At 48.0% G+C, this 19,150-nt stretch overlaps 1 protein-coding gene across 1 annotated transcript; it reads right to left on the bottom strand.

The window, feature by feature from the left end:
• Nucleotides 1-7,854: 7,854 nt before the first annotated feature.
• On the bottom strand, nt 7,855-18,713 carry Gnpda1 (glucosamine-6-phosphate deaminase 1). The gene is made up of 7 exons (XM_032885808.1): nt 18,648-18,713; nt 17,849-17,978; nt 15,210-15,311; nt 12,223-12,405; nt 11,019-11,203; nt 9,373-9,547; nt 7,855-8,239 (listed from the first exon to the last, which is right to left on the bottom strand). The coding sequence occupies exons 2-7, from the start codon at nt 17,970-17,972 to the stop codon at nt 8,139-8,141; spliced, it is 870 nt and encodes a 289-aa protein (XP_032741699.1). The 5' UTR covers nt 17,973-17,978; nt 18,648-18,713; the 3' UTR covers nt 7,855-8,138.
• Nucleotides 18,714-19,150: the final 437 nt, after the last annotated feature.

Raw genomic sequence — 19,150 nt, 5'->3', positions numbered from 1 at the left:
CCTCTTCCTCTTCTTCCTTCTTCTTCTTCTTCTCCTCCTCTTCCTCTTCTTCCTCTTCCTCCTCTTCCTCTCTTCCCCTCTTCCTCCTCTCCTCCTCTTCCTCTTCTTCCTCTTCCTCCTCCACCTCCGCTTCTTCCTCTTCCTTCCCCTCCTTTTTTCTCCTTCCTCCTTTCATTTTTCTTACTCCTTTTAAAGGCAAGGTTTCTCTGTGTAGCCCTGGCTATACTGGAACTCCCCTGTAGACCAGGCTGGCCTCAAACTCAGAGATCTGCCTGCCTCTGCCTCCCAAGTGCTGGAATTAAAAGAATAGATTAACACACAGGGTTAATTAGGGTCATTTGTAGTAGTAGAGGTTCTAGTTAACATTTTAAATCTCTTTAGTGTATGTTTCTGCCAAAAGAAGAACTAGGGAAGAACCTTAATGCTATGCATATACTCATTGCTTTAAAAATGTCAAAGGTCAGGGTTGGGGATTTAGCTCAGTGGTAGAGCGCTTGCCTAGGGCAAGCACAAGGCCCCAGGGCCTCAGCTCCAAAAAAAAAAAAAAAAAAAAAAAAAAAAGGCCATCCAGAGCCTGCCCCACATGGGTATATAGCCCATATACATACAGCCAACCCAGACACTATTGTGGATGCCAAGAAGTGCATGCTGACAGGAGATTGATATAGCTGTCTGCTGAGGGGCTCTGTCAGAGCATGACAAATACAAAGGCGGATGCTCGCAGCCAACTACTGAACTGAGAACAGGGTCCCCAATGGAGTTAGAGAAAGGATTGAAGGAGGTAAAGGGGTTTGCAACCCTATAAGAAGAACACAATATCAACCAACCAGAACCCCCAGAGCTCCCAGAGACTAAACCGCCATCCCGAGAGAACACAGGGATGACCTATGGCTCCCTCCTCATATGTAGCAGAGGATGGCCTTGTTGGGCATTGATGGGAGGAGAGACCCTTAATCCTGTGAAGGTTCGATGGCCCAGTGTAGGGGAATACCAGGGCAGGGAGGTGGGAGGGAGTGGGTGAGTGGGTGAGGGAGCACCCTCATGGAAGCAGGGAGGGTGGGATAGGGGTTTCTGGAGGGGAAACCAGGAAATGGGATCACATTTAAAATATAAATTTAAAAATGCAAAAAAAAAAAAAAAAAAAAAGGGGGGGGGGTCAAATAATTGGCCAGAAATTGCATCTCCCAGGTACTGTTACTAACACGGCCAGCAGGTGTCAGCAGTTGGTATGTCAGTAAAATTAGAAATCAGACCTGAATGCTGAGCTTGAACCCAGAAAATTCCAGTGGAGTCTGGGTGACCTACCAAGACTGACTCAAACAGATAAAAAGACAGTAACTTGTCAAGTGCTCTGGGGCAAAAGCAGTTTTGTTGTTATTTTGGTTTTTGGAGACAGGGTTTCTCTGTAGACCAGGGTGGCTTCAAACTCAGGGGTCTGCCAGCCTCTGCCTCCCAAGTGCAGGGATTAAAGGTGTGAGCATCACCACCTGACAGCAAAGGCTGTTTTAATTTCTAGGATCTCGATTGTCCTCAGTAGATTCCTTTGTTGATTTCCTTGGCGATAAATAACATCGAGACAAAGGACGGCATTGCTGGAAACTTTTAAAGCCTCTCAAAAGGATGTTAGATACATTCTTACACAAATTCTATGTGGCAAGGCGCCCCGCCTGACTGCCATGCTTAGCCTTAGACATCCACAGAAGCAGTTAAGTTATATGTAAAGTTCCCAGGTAGGATGAAGGAACACTGGCACCCCCTGAGCCAGTTGCCTAAGTTCAGCCTACTGAGGGTTTGCAGTAGGAAGACTGGAATGTATCTTGTTGGCGAAATGTATTTTGTTTTAAGGGATGGTATCACTACACAGCACTGTATATAAATAATAGTCCTACTGTGGACTGTTGGGACACTCTAAATGCTAAAAGGCCAAAGAGGCCAAGCCCACAAAGGAGACAGGAGAGAAGCCAGTCAGCTCCACCCCAGCAGGTGTGATCTAGAAGTCCTGTCATATCTAAAGGGAGACGTGATCACTCTCATAGCATGCTGCACATAGGTCAGTGACATGAACTGTAATGACTGGCCTTAGACGATCGATGTTGAGAGCACTGGAGACCGATGTTCTAATGAGGTATGTGTGAAAATCTGGAGTATGTTTGAAAAAGAATTGGGTGTCATAACAGGAAAATAAAGTTAAGGTGAAAAGCAACAGCTCTTCTCAGGTCATTCAGGGGACTGAAGTCACAGATTAACCTCTACCATAAAAGCGTAGAAAAATACATATCCGCCCTCCTCGAGTGGCCCTACACACCTTGGTGACTTCTACTTCCAAGTGCCTCCCAGCTCTCACTGAAACAGTGTGTGCAGGGGTAAAGTTTGGGGACACCACCACCATGGGGACCATGACAGCACATGCTTGTGTTGTCACGCGCACACACACACACACACACACACACACACACATGCACACACACACACCACAGACCTTGTGCTTTGGGCAGAAGAAGGGAAGGGAACCACTGAAACATGGAATAGCTACAGATTTGTACAGCCTGACCTCAGGGACTATCAGTGTGCTGGCCCCTTCTCTGATCTGCTACTACAAGGTCAACTGGATGTCTCCCGGCCCCTCTGGCTGCCTGTCTGAAGGATGGGTAGGGGTTGGCGAAGAATGGGTAGAAGTTCCCAGCCCAGGGGCTTTCACACACTGGGAATGGATGGGGATGGGGCAGTCATAAAGGTTTAATAAAAAATTTTAGAACGTTGTCCCTCTCTAGTAGGGGCCATCTGTACGACTCCTGAGAACCTGAGTGGCCACCGAGAGCACAGTAAGCTTCAGGCACTATAAGGATTTTTAAAGGAGACCGAAGAAGGTGAGAAAACAAAGCAGGGAACCGCTGGCAGGCTACTTTGATCTTTATTTAGACACAGACTAACAAGTAACAAGTACATGATAGGCCTGCCTGGTTTGGCTCCTGTTCCCTATACAGCAGGTCCAGTTTCCAATGTAAAACAATGGCAGAAAAGAAGTAGACACAAAGCAAACATCGGACGCAGACTTAATACAACACAGTTTTCTTGGGAGTTGACTGGGAGGTAACCATAACTTACATACTAAAGTCTTCAACAACAAAAGACATGGAGGGATAGAAAAGTCAGCAAGATAAGAAACTAAAACCTAAAAGAAAGTTAAAAGTTAAACAGTGTAGTGGCCACAGATATATAGTTAGCTCATCAATAGACTGGACACAGCCGGGGGTGGGGGGAGTTAGTGGGCTAGAAGGCGTGTCAGTACAGACAGCGTACCCTGTGAGGCGTCTACTTAGGAAAGCACCTGTCAGCCTGTAAGCAGTTCTGAGAAGAGAGCTGGGCAGAGAAGCTGAGGAATGAATGAATGTTGTTGTTTATTTGCAAGAGGTGGGGAGGGCGGCTCTGGTGATTGACGTTTGGGTCAGGGGACCTGTGGGCTGGGCTCCTGTCTCCATCTCTGTTGAGCAGAGGGACCCACTACATGATGGCATACACATGCCCACACTGTCATCTTTTACTAAACAAAGAAAAACTTTCCATGCCTGCTGAAATATCTGTATTCCACCCCCTCCCCCCCAATATTAGGCTTGCTGTGGTACAGATTCAGCTTGTCTCTACCGACTGTTGTAGAGATGGGCTTCTGCTGTGTGGCCCAGGCTAGCCTGACTTAGTAAGGCTTGCATCATGTACTCTTTCGACTCTGCTGCACACACCTTGAAAGCGTCTTTATTTTCTAAGATTATTTCAGGCCCACCATGATCTCTGCCTGAAACATATGGTGTGGTTTTCTCTAAGGAGCACAGATTGGCCAAGGGGTGTATGTCCCACTTGACCTATAGAGGCATTGACTGGCACAGGATGACTACTGTGGGGCTACCAGGAAAATAGACTCCAGAGACAAATCTTTGCAAGGTGCCACATTGTATCTGATGTGTCCAACTTGGAATCATTAAGCCTTTACCCTAATTCATATTTTGTTTCATATTATGTCTATTTTAACTTTAAAAATTGTGTGTGTGTGTGTGTGTGTGTGTGTGTGTGTGTGTGTGTGTGTGTGTGTGTGTGTTTTAGTGCTGGGATCAAAGGTGGCTCCAACTTTCTTATTTACCTCCTTAATTGGTGATGCCGATTCAAAATACTCGATTGTGGACTTCATTTAAACATGTCATGCAATTGTATGGCAGTGCTGGGGTAACTCCAGAGCCTCGTGGTCCTAGGCAAGTGCAGTGGTTCGAATATGCTTGGTCCAGGGAGAGGCACTATTAGGAAGTGTGGTCTTCTTGGAGTAGGTGTAGCCTTATTGGAATAAGTGTGTCACTGTGAGATGGGCAAAAGCTTTCTGCTAGCTTCCTGGGGATTCCAATTTTCTCCTGAGCGCCTTCAGATCAAGACGTAGAACCCTCAGCTCATTCTCCAGCACCATGTCTGTCTGGACACTGCCATGTTTCCTGTCTTGATGATAATGGACTGAACCTCTAAGCCAGCCCCAATTAAATGTTGTCCTTTATTTTATTTTATTTTATTTTTGGTTCTTTTTTTCGGAGCTGGGGACCGAACCCAGGGCCTTGCGCTTCCTAGGCAAACGCTCTACCACTGAGCTAAATCCCCAACCCCAAATGTTGTCCTTTATAAGAGTTGCTTTGGTGATGATGTCTCTCCTCAGCAATGGAAACCCTAAGACAGCAAGTAGCCACTGAGCAGCATCTCCAACCAACAGCTGATTGCCTGCATTGATTCTGTCAGAACATTACAATGTACTGCCCATTTGTTCATTTCAACTGTGCTGCTCACCCATGTGCTCAATTCTTAGTCCTTTTTCACCTTTAAGATTGAGGAGATCAGCAGATAGCGTATGTGAGAATAGAATATAAAGTTATGCTATACGTCTTGTTTACTCCTTCTTAGTTTATTTAGGGGTGTGTCTTGGTCACTGTTCTATTGCTGTGAAGAGACACAACAACCAAGACAACTTTTATTAAAGACAGTATTTAATTGGGAGTTGGGGGCTTATTTTTAGAAGGTTAGTCCATTATCATCATGGTGGGAGCTTGGTGACACTGACACTGCAGAGGGAGAGAGAGCTGGCATGGGCTTTTTTTTTTTTTTTTTTTTTTTTTTGGTTTATGTATTTACATTTCAAATGTTATCCCTTTCCTGATTTTCCTCTGGAACCCCCATCTTACCCTCTCCCTGCTTCTATGAAGGCACTCCCCCTCCCAACCACCCACTCCCACCTCACCGCCCTGTCATTCCCTGACACTGGGGAAATGGAGCCTTCACAGGACCAAGGGCTTCTCCTCCTATTGATGCCAGACAATGCCATCCTCTGCTACATATGTAGATGGAACCATAGGTCATCCCTGTGTTCTCCTGGGATGGTGGTTTAGTCCCCGGGAGCTTTGGGGGTTCTGGTTGGTTGATATTGTTCTTCCTATGGGGTTGCAAACCCCTTCAGCTCCTTTGATCCTTTCTCTAACTCTGGCATGGGCTTTTGAAACTTCAAAGCCTACCTCTAGCTACATAAGTCCTCCAACAAGGGCACACCTCCTAATCCTTCTAATCCTTTCAAATAGTGCCACTTCCTAGCGACTAAGCATTCAAATATGAGCCTATGGGTATAAAAGGAATTAATATCCTATATACATTAATGCTGGAAATTAACATAGATGCAGCTGTTCCTTAACCAGCTATTTCCCCAAATAACAATAACCTTTGAATATTTCAAAGCTTAGGCCTTAGTTGGGCAGTCTCACTAGCTCAGCTAAGTTAACCACTGATCCCCATCCGGCCACGTGGCTGGCTATACCATCCAGGCTCACAGTCATGTCGGTCTCCTCTCATGTCTCTTGGAAAGTCTTCCTCTTTTTTCTCAGTTCTCTCTCTCCCAGGAAGTTCTGCCATCCACTTCCTGCCTAGATAATTGGCTACCAGATTTTTATTAAATCAATCAGAGAATGCTCTAGGTAGTAGGTAAGGAAAGACAGAGATACAACATCACACAGTGTACTCCGACATCTGGGGCCACTCTTAGTCAATGGGACCATATCACTTGATTTGTCGTTGAACCCTGATTTTCAGTTACTCTCCTGGTGGGAACTACGGCTCAGTGGCAGCTTTCACACTTCCTGAAGCACTAAACTCATTTCTTCAGTTTTGTCCAACCTTAGACTTCAGTAAATGCTCCCAAGCTCTCTGTCCAGTTTACGACTTCTCGATGTTAATCAGCCAGGTCTCTCAATGAAGGCACTGAGAGCAGACCAGGCTGTGTGTGTGGCATCCATGGTCCCTGGGGCCAAGAAAACAAAAGCCAGGCTGCAGATAGACTGTGGCCCACACTCTTCTCTTCCCTTCCAACACCATGTTTACAGGGATTCCCCAAATACATTTTCACTAGATAACCTGCACCCTGGGAGATTTTGATTGGAATGGCCCATAGACTCATATATTTGAATGTCATGGTTCCCGTTAGTGAACTGTTTAAGAAGGACTGGGCAGTGCTGCTGCTGGAGGTGTGTCACTGAGGGTGGGCTCTGAGGTTACAAAAGCCCACACACAGCAGGCCAGTATCTTCCCTTCTGCCTGTCTTGCAGATACTATTCCAGCATCATGCCCACTCACTGCCATACTGTCATGATGCTGATGATCTAATCCTCTAAACTGAAGCAAGACCCCAATTCCATGCTCTTTCTTATATAAGGTGCCTTGGTCACATGTGTCTTCATATAATGGTGAACTCTGGGGAATGTCAAAATCCATAAAAGACACATTTTATTTGAAAATATTAAATTTAATAGAAAATATCACATTGTAAACAAGTCCATTGATCCATTAGCTTAACACAGAACAGCACAATCACATATAAAAACTACAAACAAATGCTGGTACCAAACACAGTACTTCTGGAGGGCCTGGGCCAGAATCTGAAAGACCTCTCCTGGAAATAGGCAGCTCTAGCTTCAGACAGGCACAGGACAGAAAAGGAGGCAGCAGCCAGTCCACAGAGGCAGAGAATATAAAGACAGCCCAAGTAGGGGAGCCTGGGAAGGGAGCTTGAACGACAGGAGGGTGAAGGGTTGTAGTTCTGATGATCTGATGAGGATACCTTGTCACCCTGAAAGGTGGGGACCACAGGGCGCTTTAAGCAAGGAGACAGCATTAGCTTGTATAATCTCGGCGCTCAGCTCTGAGGAGGGAGGAGAGCACAGCTCGGATGTGTAGATGCGGTTCCCCACCTTGGGTGAGAAACACTGAAGTCACGGCTGTGTTTGTGACCCAAGTGGATCTCCTTACTAGGGAGTGTGTAAGACTCTATGGAGGAAAACAGCTCAGACAGGAGGGCTTTTCACCTTTCTCTTGGAATCTTAAGAGAGAAAGAGACATGACTGGCCTTTGGAAGAGTTTACCTGTGAGAGTCATCCTAGCCCCACATGCCCAGTCCTACCCAAAGCCTGTTTACAGAAAGGCTGGCTGTTGACAACATCCACACAGTGGGGATGGGACAGCTTCTCCCCCAGGTACCTGGTTCTGGCAGGATGGGCTGCTTCCTTATGCATAATTCAGGCTCAAGAATATATTCTTTAAAACAAAAATTCTCAATGGGAAGGCTGCCAGAAGAGGGGCTCTCAAGACTCCAAAAGGCTTCGTCCAGAGTGCACAAGCCCTAATCCCTGCCCACTCAAGAAAGAGTGCGTATACAGAGTGCTTGACGGGAGTGTGCTGGGCATGTCGTACGGGCAGAAGGGCAGCGAGAGTCCTCCCCTGGGTATAATGACAGCCAGTGATGGAGAGCTCTGTTACAAAACATTATGAAGGTATAATGACAGCCAGCCAGTGATGAAGAGCTCTAATACAAAACATTATGGAGTTGGGGACAGAGCTCAGTTAGCAAAGCACCTCCTTGACATGTGCATGGGCCCCAGGTCCAGCCTCCAGTACTGAAAAGAGGGAAAAGTTATAAACCGTGTTCTCCACAGCTAAACTCCCTAACCTGTATGTGCTGAGCAAGGATCTGCAGCAGCCATAGTGGACTGAAAAGTGATTCTCGTCTCCTACAGACACTTGAGGAAAGGCCTGCCTGTCCCTCTGAGGTCCCGAGCACCATGTCCCAGCAGAGGCTAGTCACTGTATGGCTTCTTAGCAGATTGGCTTTTCTCAATTTCCTTCTCCTTGATACTGTACAGGGGGTCCACCAACTTGTTATGAACAAGCATTAAACCTGTAACAAACGTAAAACAAACAGTAGTCAAAGCAGGCAGAGGCAAAGTCCACAGTTATCAGTGAGACTCTCAAGTGGCTCAGAGCAGACCTGGACCTCTGTGATCTCCAAACACTAAATACAGTTAGTTCTGGGGAGTGACAGAATCCCCAACTCTGTGGGGACGGACTGAGTACAGATTTATCTTTTCGAGCTGGATGTGGTGGCACCGCCTTTAATTCCAGCACTTGGGAGGCAGAATTGGGCAGATCCCTGAGTTCAAAGCCAGCCTGATTTACAAAGTGAGTTTCAGGACAGCCGGGGCTACACAGAGATACCCTGTCTTAAAAAAACAAACAAAGATTCATCTTTTCAGCAAGGGGACAACTCTAAGCATCTTGTAAAGGAAATACAGATCCCCATAGAGCTGGGTTAGTGTCCTAGCTGCAGGAGAAATGTCTGTGTGTCTGACAGAGAAAACTCAAGGCTCCACGTCTTGCATGTTACCACAGCCTATGGTTTATAGATTTCCTTGTCTCCTCAGTAGCAAACAGATCTCCTGAAACAGACCCTTCCAGTCATGACTAGAACAAGGAATGACTATCACGGAGCAGCAGGGTATGACAGAAGTCACAGGGGGTGGGTAGGAAGATGGCCCAGTGGGTAAAGGTGTTTGCTGTATTATCCTGGTCACCCAAGTTTGATCCCCAGAACCCATATAAAGTTGGTGGAAAGAACAAACTCCAAACTTGCCCTCTGACCTTCACATGTATACCATGGTGCGCGCACACACACACACACACACACACACACACACACACACACACACACACACAAAATCACAAGTGTGGATTAAAATGTCCAGAATAAGTCATGTGTGGTAGTGATGTCTCTAATTCCAACACTCAAGAGTCTGAGGCAGGATCATGACTTGGAGGCCATAAAGTTAAGACTGTCTGAAAATAAAAAATAAAGCACGCGCTGGGTGTGGTGTTACACACATTTAGTCCCAGCACTCAGTATCTTCAAAGCTAGTTCCAGCTCAGCCAGAGATACACAGTGAGATCTTGACTCAAATACATAAAAATGAAATAAAACCCAGAAAGCCAGACCCATGCCTCCCTCCCTCCCTCCCGCCCGGGCCTGAGCCTCACCTTTGAAATACTTGACGGTCTTCACTTTTAGTTCCAAGGTGGCATCCTCGTCACACACAAACACAGTGCGAGGATGCTGCTGAAAGGCAGACACTGTCCACATGTGGTTCACGCCCTCTTCAATGGCTTTGTACAGAGCGAAAGCCTTGTGAGCACCTGTGATGAGGATCATCACCTGGGGACCAGAGAACAGGCCAGAGATGGAGACGGGCCAGCTTGGGAAGTGAGGTGGAGGCATTGGTCGGTGGGCCCCTGAGGTCGACTCTCAGAAAGGCTACCCCTTGCTGCTCTCCTTCAGGTTCAGAGCACTGAAGTGCTAGCATGGCTCAGTGCGGTGTTCTCTGTCTACAGAAAGCAAAGGCTCCCCGGGACCTAAGACACCAAGAGCACAGCTGCCGAGGTGACCCTAAGAGCTCAGCTCCGCAGACTGCTCCTCCATCCCAAGTCCTCCACTCCTGCCTCAGGGAGTGGACATTTGAAATGGGGTCTCACTACATGGAGCTCTGGCTGGCCTAGAATCTCTGTAGACCAGGCTGAATTTGAGATCTGACTGCCTCTGTCTCCTGAGTGCTGGGATTAAAGAAAGGCATTACTGCTCCTGTCTCAAAGGACTGAATGCAGAGGCATGGGGAGGTGGCTAAAGCCTTACCTTACTTCTGGCCCTTGTTCCATTTCCAGATCAGAGATGGCCTGCAAACCCCCATGCTTTCAAGAGGCAAGAAATCCCCAAGGGATGGATTCAGGCCACCCAGTAGAAATCCAGGTACCAGAATTCACTAAAGTTCACCTCTCCACTAATTTATATGCTTACTTAGGGAGTTGAGCAAAGAAACTGGAAAGTAATTATCTACAACCATTTCCCACTGAGTATAATAGTTCAGAAAAACAAAGAATGCCTCAAAATTCAAACACACAGGCCAGTGAATGGCTCGGCAATGAAGGTGCAGGCAAACCTGACTGAGGCCACCCCTGGGTCTCACGTGGAGGAGCAAAACGACTCAAAAGTTATCCTGTTAACTCTTGAGAACTGTGACACGCATTTGCATACACATATGTACACATACAGTACACACACATACAGACTCGCATGAGAAACATGATTTTGAAAAACAAGATAAAGTAAAATTCAGACACAGCAAGGAAACTGGAACCACAAAACAAAATTAAAATGATATCTGACTTTTTAGGAGAAAAACTCAGTAAACTCAACCCAAAACATTTAATCGCAATTTACTGCATTTACTGCCCTCAAGCACAGGGCTACTGACACAGCATCCCTGGGTTGCAGTTTCAAACCAACTGCAGGGACCAAACGTGTCTGCTCAAAACCAAGGCAGGTACAGATTCCTATTCCTCCACCAGTGCTGTATCAAAGGGACATAAGCAGAGACAGACAGCCCAGCCCTGGCCCTCAGGTATAGACAGGAAGCTCAGAGAACTGCCCTCACCCCAGGATCGCCCTCACTTCTGGAAGCGGAGAAGCAGTGTCAAGACAAGCCAGGAGGTCGGCTTCTCTTTACCAAGAGTTCAGCTTTGGTAAGAATGAACACTTGGTGCCTGTACAGCTAAAAATCTACAACCAAATAACCCTCCCCCTCCCCCGCCCCACTTTAGCAGAAGCTGTGGCCTAGGCCTTGGACGTTTACCTCTTTGGCATCCATGACAGTGCCCACACCCACTGTCAGGGCCATGGTGGGCACCTTGGCAAGATCACCATCAAAGAATCTAGCGTTGGCCAGGATGGTGTCCATGGCCAGAGTCTTCACACGGGTCCTGGACACCAGACTGGAGCCTGGCTCATTGAAGGCTATGTGTCCATCGGGGCCAATGCCTGCAGGGATGGCAGAACAGCTCTGATTACAGGGACCAACACTTCAAAAGCACATAGTGTCCCCTGCTCGGGAAAAGATCCTTGAGAACTGCATTTCTTCTCATTGTATACTATGTCAGATCTTCCTCAAGCACGTGACCTCCCTCCCTATCTCTCATACTTGAGGCACACGCAAGACTCCGGTTAACTTTTTCCCACCCTCAGACAGCTCAGAACTGTGCAAGACAGCTTCCCTCTCACCCCACACTGTGGAGAAGTACAACTCCTCTCCCCCTTTTCCCCAGAGTTGGAACCCAGCAAACAAACCCTTGCCTGGATGGCTGAGGTCATGAGAGCTCAGGACCTGCAGGCTCCTGACTCCTCTCTACTATTTCTCCCTTCCTTCTTTTAAATAAAGGCAGAGACTTTAATATAGCCCTTGCAGTGCTAGAACTCAGTATGTAAACCCAGCTGGCCTTGAACTCAGATCCACCTGCCTCCACCTTCCAAGTGCTGGGACGTTGCCACAACCTTCCTGCTTCTCTTCTAAGAGGCTGGGTTAAGGAATAAGATACCATGCAGCTCCAACAGGATAACATGTGGACACTCTAAGCACCCAAGAAGTGGGCACCCAGGTTCCTGCCTTCTCCCCATGCTCCTGGCTTCCCTAGGGTTCAATTGATAGACAGCACACAAGGACTGAACACTGCGTTTTGGAACTGGAGCCTATGACTTTAAATGTCTAGCTAAATTCCATGGATGTTTGGTAAGGCAGGCTTGAGGATATCAGGATCCAAATCCAAACCTCTCGAAGAGGCACTGAGTGCATGAAGAGGCCATTTCAGGTCACACAGTTCCAGGGCAGAAGGGCTGAGGCAACTAGGGCTTGCACTCTATGCCTTCCCTATCCCGCATGTGATAGATGACTCCGGTATGTTAGCACTGAGGGGCCACATGGAGATAGGCGTGTCCTTTTCTCCTGCCCACATACTGCAGCCATTCGAGGCCAGGATACACACTGTGGAATGTGCCCTGCTCACCTCCAACAAAGAGCTCGATCCCTCCTGCAGCCTGGATCTTCTCCTCAAAGGAGTCGCACTCAGCCTGCAGGTCAGCCGCGTTCCCATCCAAAATGTGGGTGTTTTCAGGGTGGATGTCAATGTGTTTGAAGAAGTTATTCCACATGAAGGAGTGGTAGCTCTCTGGGTGCTCTCGAGGAAGACCTGTGGGGTCAGGGGGCACTCACTCAGCTGAGTCTCCTGAGGAGATCACACTGGCGTCATGGTCACTTGGGAGACTGCCCACCTGACCCATGTCACGTAGGACAGGCTGAGCTGGTGTGCACTCAACCACAGCCGCTTCTGTGCTCAACTGTAGCTTCATATGGGCGAGGGTACCGGGAATGGGAATCCTCACTCTCACCCCCACTGTAGCTCAGTGGTAGAGCATTTGCCTAGCATATGAGACCCTCAGTTTGATCTCCAGCACCAGCTTGGGGTTGGGAGGCACACACATTACCTTTTCATAAGAGAATGATCACAAGCTGCAGTCTAGGGACACTGTGCAGCTTGAGGAAGCCTGCCCACCTGGGTGGCAGGACTGAGCCCACTGGGAAAGGCAGCAAGCACATCCCTTACCCCTGCCTTTTTTTTTTTAATATTTATTTATTTATTTATGTATGTATGCGAGCACAGTGTCTCTTGTCTTCAGACACACCAGAAGAGGGCATCAGATCTCATTACAGATGGTTGTGAGCCACCATGTGGTTGCTGGGATTTGAACTCAGGACCTCTGGAAGAGCAGTCAGTGCTCTTTTTTTTTTTTTTTTTTTTGGTTCTTTTTTCCGGAGCTGGGGACCGAACCCAGGGCCTTGCACTTCCTAGGCAAGCGCTCTACCACTGGGCTAAATCCCCAACCCCAAGCAGTCAGTGCTCTTAACCCGCTGAGCCATCTCTCCAGCCCACCCCCTGCCTTCTAAACCACCCCTCATTCCTTTGTTCAACTACACCTGAACCCCTATTTAAGTATTGAGTGGTTGGGGAGAATATCAGAGCTTCCCAAAACTTGTTGGTGCTTGCCTTTAATCCCAGCACCTGGGAGGCAGAGGCTGGTAGATCTCTATTAGTTTGAGACCAGCCTGTTCTACAGGATGAGCTCCAGGACATCCAGGACTACACAGAGAAACCCTGTCTCAAAACAAAACAAATAAGAATATTAAAGACAGTGTCTTTAATCCCAGCACCCAGCAGACAAAGGCAGATGGATCTCTAGAAGTTCAAAGCCAGCCTGGTCTACACAGTTAAGTTCCAGGCCAGACAAGACTTGCATAGTGACACCCTGTCTCAAAATGCTATAATTCTTTTTTAAAAAATCAGACTGAGAATGTTCATCAGTGGTGAGGTACTTGCCAAGCATACCCCAGGCCTCAGGTTCAATCTTCAGCTATGCCAAAACCAAAGGAAAATTTGTCTCAAAATGTATTTAAAAGCAGGGATGGCAAGATGGCTCAGTGGTTAAAGGTACTTAGCACAAGCCTGACAGACTGATTTCCAGGATCTATATGGTAGAAGAACAGACTCCAGCAAGTAACCCCCTGATGTACACATGTACACACACACACACACACACACACACACGATGTAATTCTCTGAAAGAAATTGCTGTGCACAGAAGTACACACTTGCAATCCCAGCACTCGAGAGGTGAAGTTGGCAGATCATAAGTTCCAGACCAACTTCAGTTACACAGCAAGATCCTACCTCAGAAAACCAAAAGGAGAAAGAAAAAAAGACATTCTGCTACATACTCTACATGGATGAACCCTGAAAACATGCTACCCAAAATCCAGGCACAAACATCCAAATGAACACATTACTGACCTGACTCATGAGGTGCCTAGAGAAGTCAGATTCTGGGGTGAAACAGTAGTTCCCAGCACTTTGAAAGAGGGGGGTGGGGGTGGGGTGGGGAGCTACCTGACAGGAAGTCACAGCTGGCCAGGGTTAGAGTGCATAGTTCTGGATAGGAGTCTCCAGAGGTGTGAAGGTAGAGGTGCGTAGTGTCCTTGGAGGTCACAAGAGGGGGCTGGATCTCTGGAGCTGGAGTTTAGAGGTAACCACCTGAGGTGGGTGCTTGGGTTGAATGCAGAAACAGTGTATGTTCTTCTTCTGGTAGACAGGGGAGTTGAGATGGGGTCGCTATGGAGTCCTGGCTATCCTGGAACTTGCTACGTAGACCAGGCTGGCTTGGTCTCACTAAGACCTTGAAAACATGCTACCACTTAACCTCATGGAGACGCTCTTCCCTCTGCCTTCCTAGTGCTGGGCTTAAAGCCAGTGCGTGTTCCTCACCCCCGAACCATCTCTGCAGCCTTGATTTTGAGCTTTTTAGACAAAATGCCAGTGTCCTAGGTGCCCCTTATTCCTTGGTCTAACACAACCTCCTGCCTATCAGCCCTTTCCCTAGACCCCAGCAGTCTGGCTACTTCAAAACACCCAGTTTTGAAGATGGCAACTGTTTAAAGTGTTTTACCAGGTTTCTCTTTGTTTTTTATCATTTAAAATGAAACCAAAACAAAATGACTGGGTGACATTGATGACGACCAAGGGCACAAGTCCCATCCTCTACCAAGGGTGCCTGGCAGAAAGAGGCAACACAGTCCAGACATAGAACCTGGATCCCAGGATCGAATTTGCAGAGAGAAATGGCATGGAGTTGGGGACCAAGCAGAGGGGAAAAAGCACCTTCATATTAAGCAAGTGTTCTCTAAAATGTCTGCAGTGCCCAAGAAGCTTCTATATCAATCACAGCATCCTTTAGCATTGGCTACTAAGGTAAGCGCCATTCTACAGCTGGGCAAGCAAATGAGCCATTCCTCTCCAAGGCTGAGCCATTCCTCTCCAAGGCTGAGCCATTCCTCTCCAAGGCTGAGCCATTCCTCTCCAAGGCTGAGCCATTCCTCTCCAAGGCTGAGCTCGTGAGAAGTGGCGATTCCCCAAGAATCAGGAAGAACACGAAAGACACTCACCCACATACTCGTCCATGTTGAAGGTTTTCACATATTTAAAGGACAGGTCCCCATTCTTATAGTACTCAATCAGCTTCTGGTAGCAGCCAAGCGGGGTGCTCCCTGTGAGAGGCAATTAGGAATGTCACCACAACCACAAACACCCTTCAGCTCCTAGGAGGATCAAGAAGTCTGTCAGCTCTGTAGTCTCACCTATCCACCAGCCTATCGACTCTGCGCTTGGTGTCTAACGCCCCTAGACTTCTCTGCTCTAGGACAGGACTGTGAAGGTCTCTCAGGGCTAGCCACACAGCTGACAGAAGTCACTGGTTAGCATCTGCATGAGTACCAGACTCGATTACTCATGTGCTGTTCTAGAAGCATCAACTAGATGCAAGGCACAGGGCTGTAGACGGGAAGACAGAGACAACTAGCCTAGAGGAGACTGTAGAAATGGGGACACAGCAGAGATGTAAGCTGTGACAGGGTCACCCTGTGCTTCAGGGTTCAGGAAGACTTATCAGAGCAACAGCAGTCCTGAGTGGAGTCTCGTGAGCAGGTAAGCACACAAAAGGCAGGAAGACCACAGAGATTAAGACTGACGAGCTGCACTGTGCGTACGGCTTAGTGATGGGCCCAAAAAGAACGCAGATAAAAGAACACTGACTGGAGAGTGGGTTAATTTAAAATTAACCTTCCAAGATGGGGGGTGTGGTGGTGGAGTGGGGCTTAAAGACACAGGAATAGTTCCTAGCCAGGTGTAGAGACAAGGAGAAGGAAATAAACACTAATGCCCCAAACACAATTCATGTAGACTATTAGGGAAAGCTTTGAATATAGACTGTGTATTAGATGATGCTGCAACATGCTGTGACAGACCTGTCCTTGGGTCTATAGTGGTTATGGGGGACAAATGTTCTCATTCTTGGGAGGTTAGGGCTGCAAGACTTAAAGTGTCAGGTTGCCCAGAACCTACTTTCATGTGATTCCAACAACAAACTACAAGGGTAGACAGAGAAAAGAGCAAATGTGCCAAGATATTAACTGGCAAATCAAGACAAAGGACGTTTACACTGTGGGTGCCAGTTCTGAATAACTGAAACCTTCGAACTTACCCTCATCCAGCAGAGACCGTCATCCTTTTCCCAACCCAATAGTGTCATCCTTCTGCCTCACAAATATAATCCTGCAGAGGCTGCTCCAGCCTGTCAGGGGCTCTACCTCAAGGCCTCTGCACCACTGTCCTCTCAGAGGCCATGCTCTTCCTTCACGTCACTTCTTCAGGCTTCCCTCAGTGCCTCTTTCTCAGAGACCTTCTCTGCCACGACATCTGACACAGCTCCCCCTAGGTACACTCCCCAGACTTTCTCCTGTTGCCTTCTAACATACTCTACATCTTGCTAATTAACTTGCTTACTCTGTTTTTCCCACTATAATTTAAGTTTTAAGAAGTAGGCATTTATGCTTTTTTTTAAAAAATGTTGTTGCTCTATCCCCAGAACCATAACTGCTTGGTGTACAGCAGGCACTGGAAGACTTATCTACTGAGTGGGACTGGAGAGGTGGCTCAGCAGCTAGAAAGCTTTCCTTGCCAGGTGGGGTAGTGCACACCATTGATCGTAGCACTGGGGAGGGACAAGGTGGATTTCCGAGTGTGAGTCCAGTCTGGTCTAGATAGCCAGCTCCAAGCCAAGGCTCCCTAGTGAGACCTTGACTCAAAACAAACAAACGAACAAAATTTCCTTTCATGTGTGAGACTACGCCTGTGAATGCAGGTGTCTGCAGACTCCAGAAGAGGGCTTTACATCACCTGAAGCTGGACTTAGGGATGGCTGGGGTCTACTGTCATTAGGTGCTAGACCTGAACTCCAGTCCTCTGCAAGAGTGGCAGTGCTTTTAACTGCTGAGCCATCACCTCTCCAGCCCAAGAGTGGTTTTAAAGTTTTTAAATATTATTTTAATCAAAAGAATATTTCACGACATGAAAATTATGTAAGCCCAAACTTCAGTGTCTACAAAGAAAGTTTTTAAACATCTAGCCACACGCATCCACATATATATCACTGGTGGCTGTTTTCCACCTACAGTGGCAAAATGAGCAGCTGTAATAGTGACGCCTGAAATATTTACTGCAGAAGTCTGAAGGCCTCTTTACGGTGGATGGGTCGGACAAACCACCAAGGCACTGGATCAAAATATCTTCCTGTAAAGGTAACATTCAGACTCTTTTCCAGAAGACAATTGGACTTTATAATCAACTAAGCTTTATAGAAAAGTATTTGAATGATTAACTTCTCAGTTCTCCTGTGAGCAGGGCTCAGCTAGTACCCTCTACCTGCAGAGAACCGGGCTGAGTTAGGATTTAACTTCTGTTTCCTGTTTATGGTTAAACCTCTGTTTTTCAAGGACTGAGCTATGCCTCACCTGTAACTTTAACTAGAACTGGTTCTTTACTGCTTGTTCCAGGAACGGCAATCGTGCCTTTATTTCAAAAAGTTATTTATGACCATCTTGCACCCTTTCTTTGTTTCAAAAGGTTATACGAACCCCGTGCCCATTGTCTTAGTTGTGATTACCTTGCTTTGTTATTACCTGTTATGTGCTTACTTTCCCCCAATTGGAAACCCGCTACCCACCACCCTCTCTTTCCCACAGCATACCGGTGGGGAGCCCCAGGGTGAAGTACTTGTCAGGCCCTGGGTTAAACTGGATGATGCGGTTCCTAATATACTTGGCCGCCCACTCACTGGCCTGTGAATAGTGTTCCAGAATAATGAGCTTCATCTCGACCTGCAGCGTGGACATAACAAATTGAATTAAGGGGAGGGCAGGGACAGAGAAAACTGGGGAGGGGGACAGAGTCCTTTCAGCCAAGCAACAGCCTTCTCCTCCCAGCTCATAGGTGAACAGGTTGGGCGGCTTGTCTTCGCCAACCACCAGGAGGCGGTACTGAGGGGTCAGTCCTTGGCTGGAGAGGACCTTACAAAGCACCAGAATTTTCTTGGCCCGTTCCTTCCAGTGTAAAATTGCACTCGGCAGTACCTGCCTCCTCGATTTCACGACAGCACGCGAACTACATAGCATACAGTCGGCGGGCCACTGTCACCAACAACTGGGCCTGCTCCTGTCCACATCCTCATCCTCACCTAGGGCAGGTCCCCTGCCTCCAGCTCCCTTCGAGTACCAGAGGTGCCGCGGAGTCACCGTAGGACACTTGGAGAAGGTGGCGAGGCATGGGGAGGGGTGGGGTACTTCCTGCCCTCCCAGCTTGCTCCCAGGGTCCTTAGTTTCCCCTAAAGCACCAAGGGATACAGGTAACCCTGCACAGGGAGGGCTAACGGCTCGCCGTCGTCCGCGTAGCCTGGCGTCCCCCACCCAGACTGCGCTCACGTCGCCCCTCGGGCCGCCAGTGACCCAGGTCCGGGGGTCCGGAAATCCCGAAGGGTCGCTCCCACTTACTCGTAGGCTTTCCGCAGCTGCAGCAGCAACAGCACTGGCAGACGGGCCCGTGCACGTCACGTGACCACAGGTCACGCGGTGCGCGCGCGCTGCCAGCTGACTCAGGGCCGTCCTTCACTGCCAGGCAGCTCTGCCTGAGGCCCCAAGGTGTGACCTTCTGATCTGGGTGTGTCACTTAGATGTAAAGTGCAAAGTGGACTGCTGACTGTGCAGCCTCAGCCCCTCTCAGCCCGGCGTGGGGTGCACACAGACACAGCAGTAGCACTAAGCCCTGGACAAGATGCCGGGGTGTAGGCCTTAGGAGAGGATGCATTGTTTGAGCACTGGCTGTGTGCACTGGCGCCTTGAACACAGCTAAATCTGTAGCTAAATATGGCTATTTTGGTCCCCCTGCCCCTCCCTCCAGAATTCGGACCTTGAAAAGGAGACTTTAAAAAAGTATGGTTGTGCAGACTCCTGATTGTATGTCAGAGCAGAGATAAGACAGCAGTCCGTCAAGGGAC

This window comes from Rattus rattus, chromosome 15 (assembly GCF_011064425.1).
Source record: "Rattus rattus isolate New Zealand chromosome 15, Rrattus_CSIRO_v1, whole genome shotgun sequence".
NCBI lineage: Eukaryota > Metazoa > Chordata > Mammalia > Rodentia > Muridae > Rattus > Rattus rattus.
This window is presented reverse-complemented; position numbering and strand designations above follow the sequence as displayed.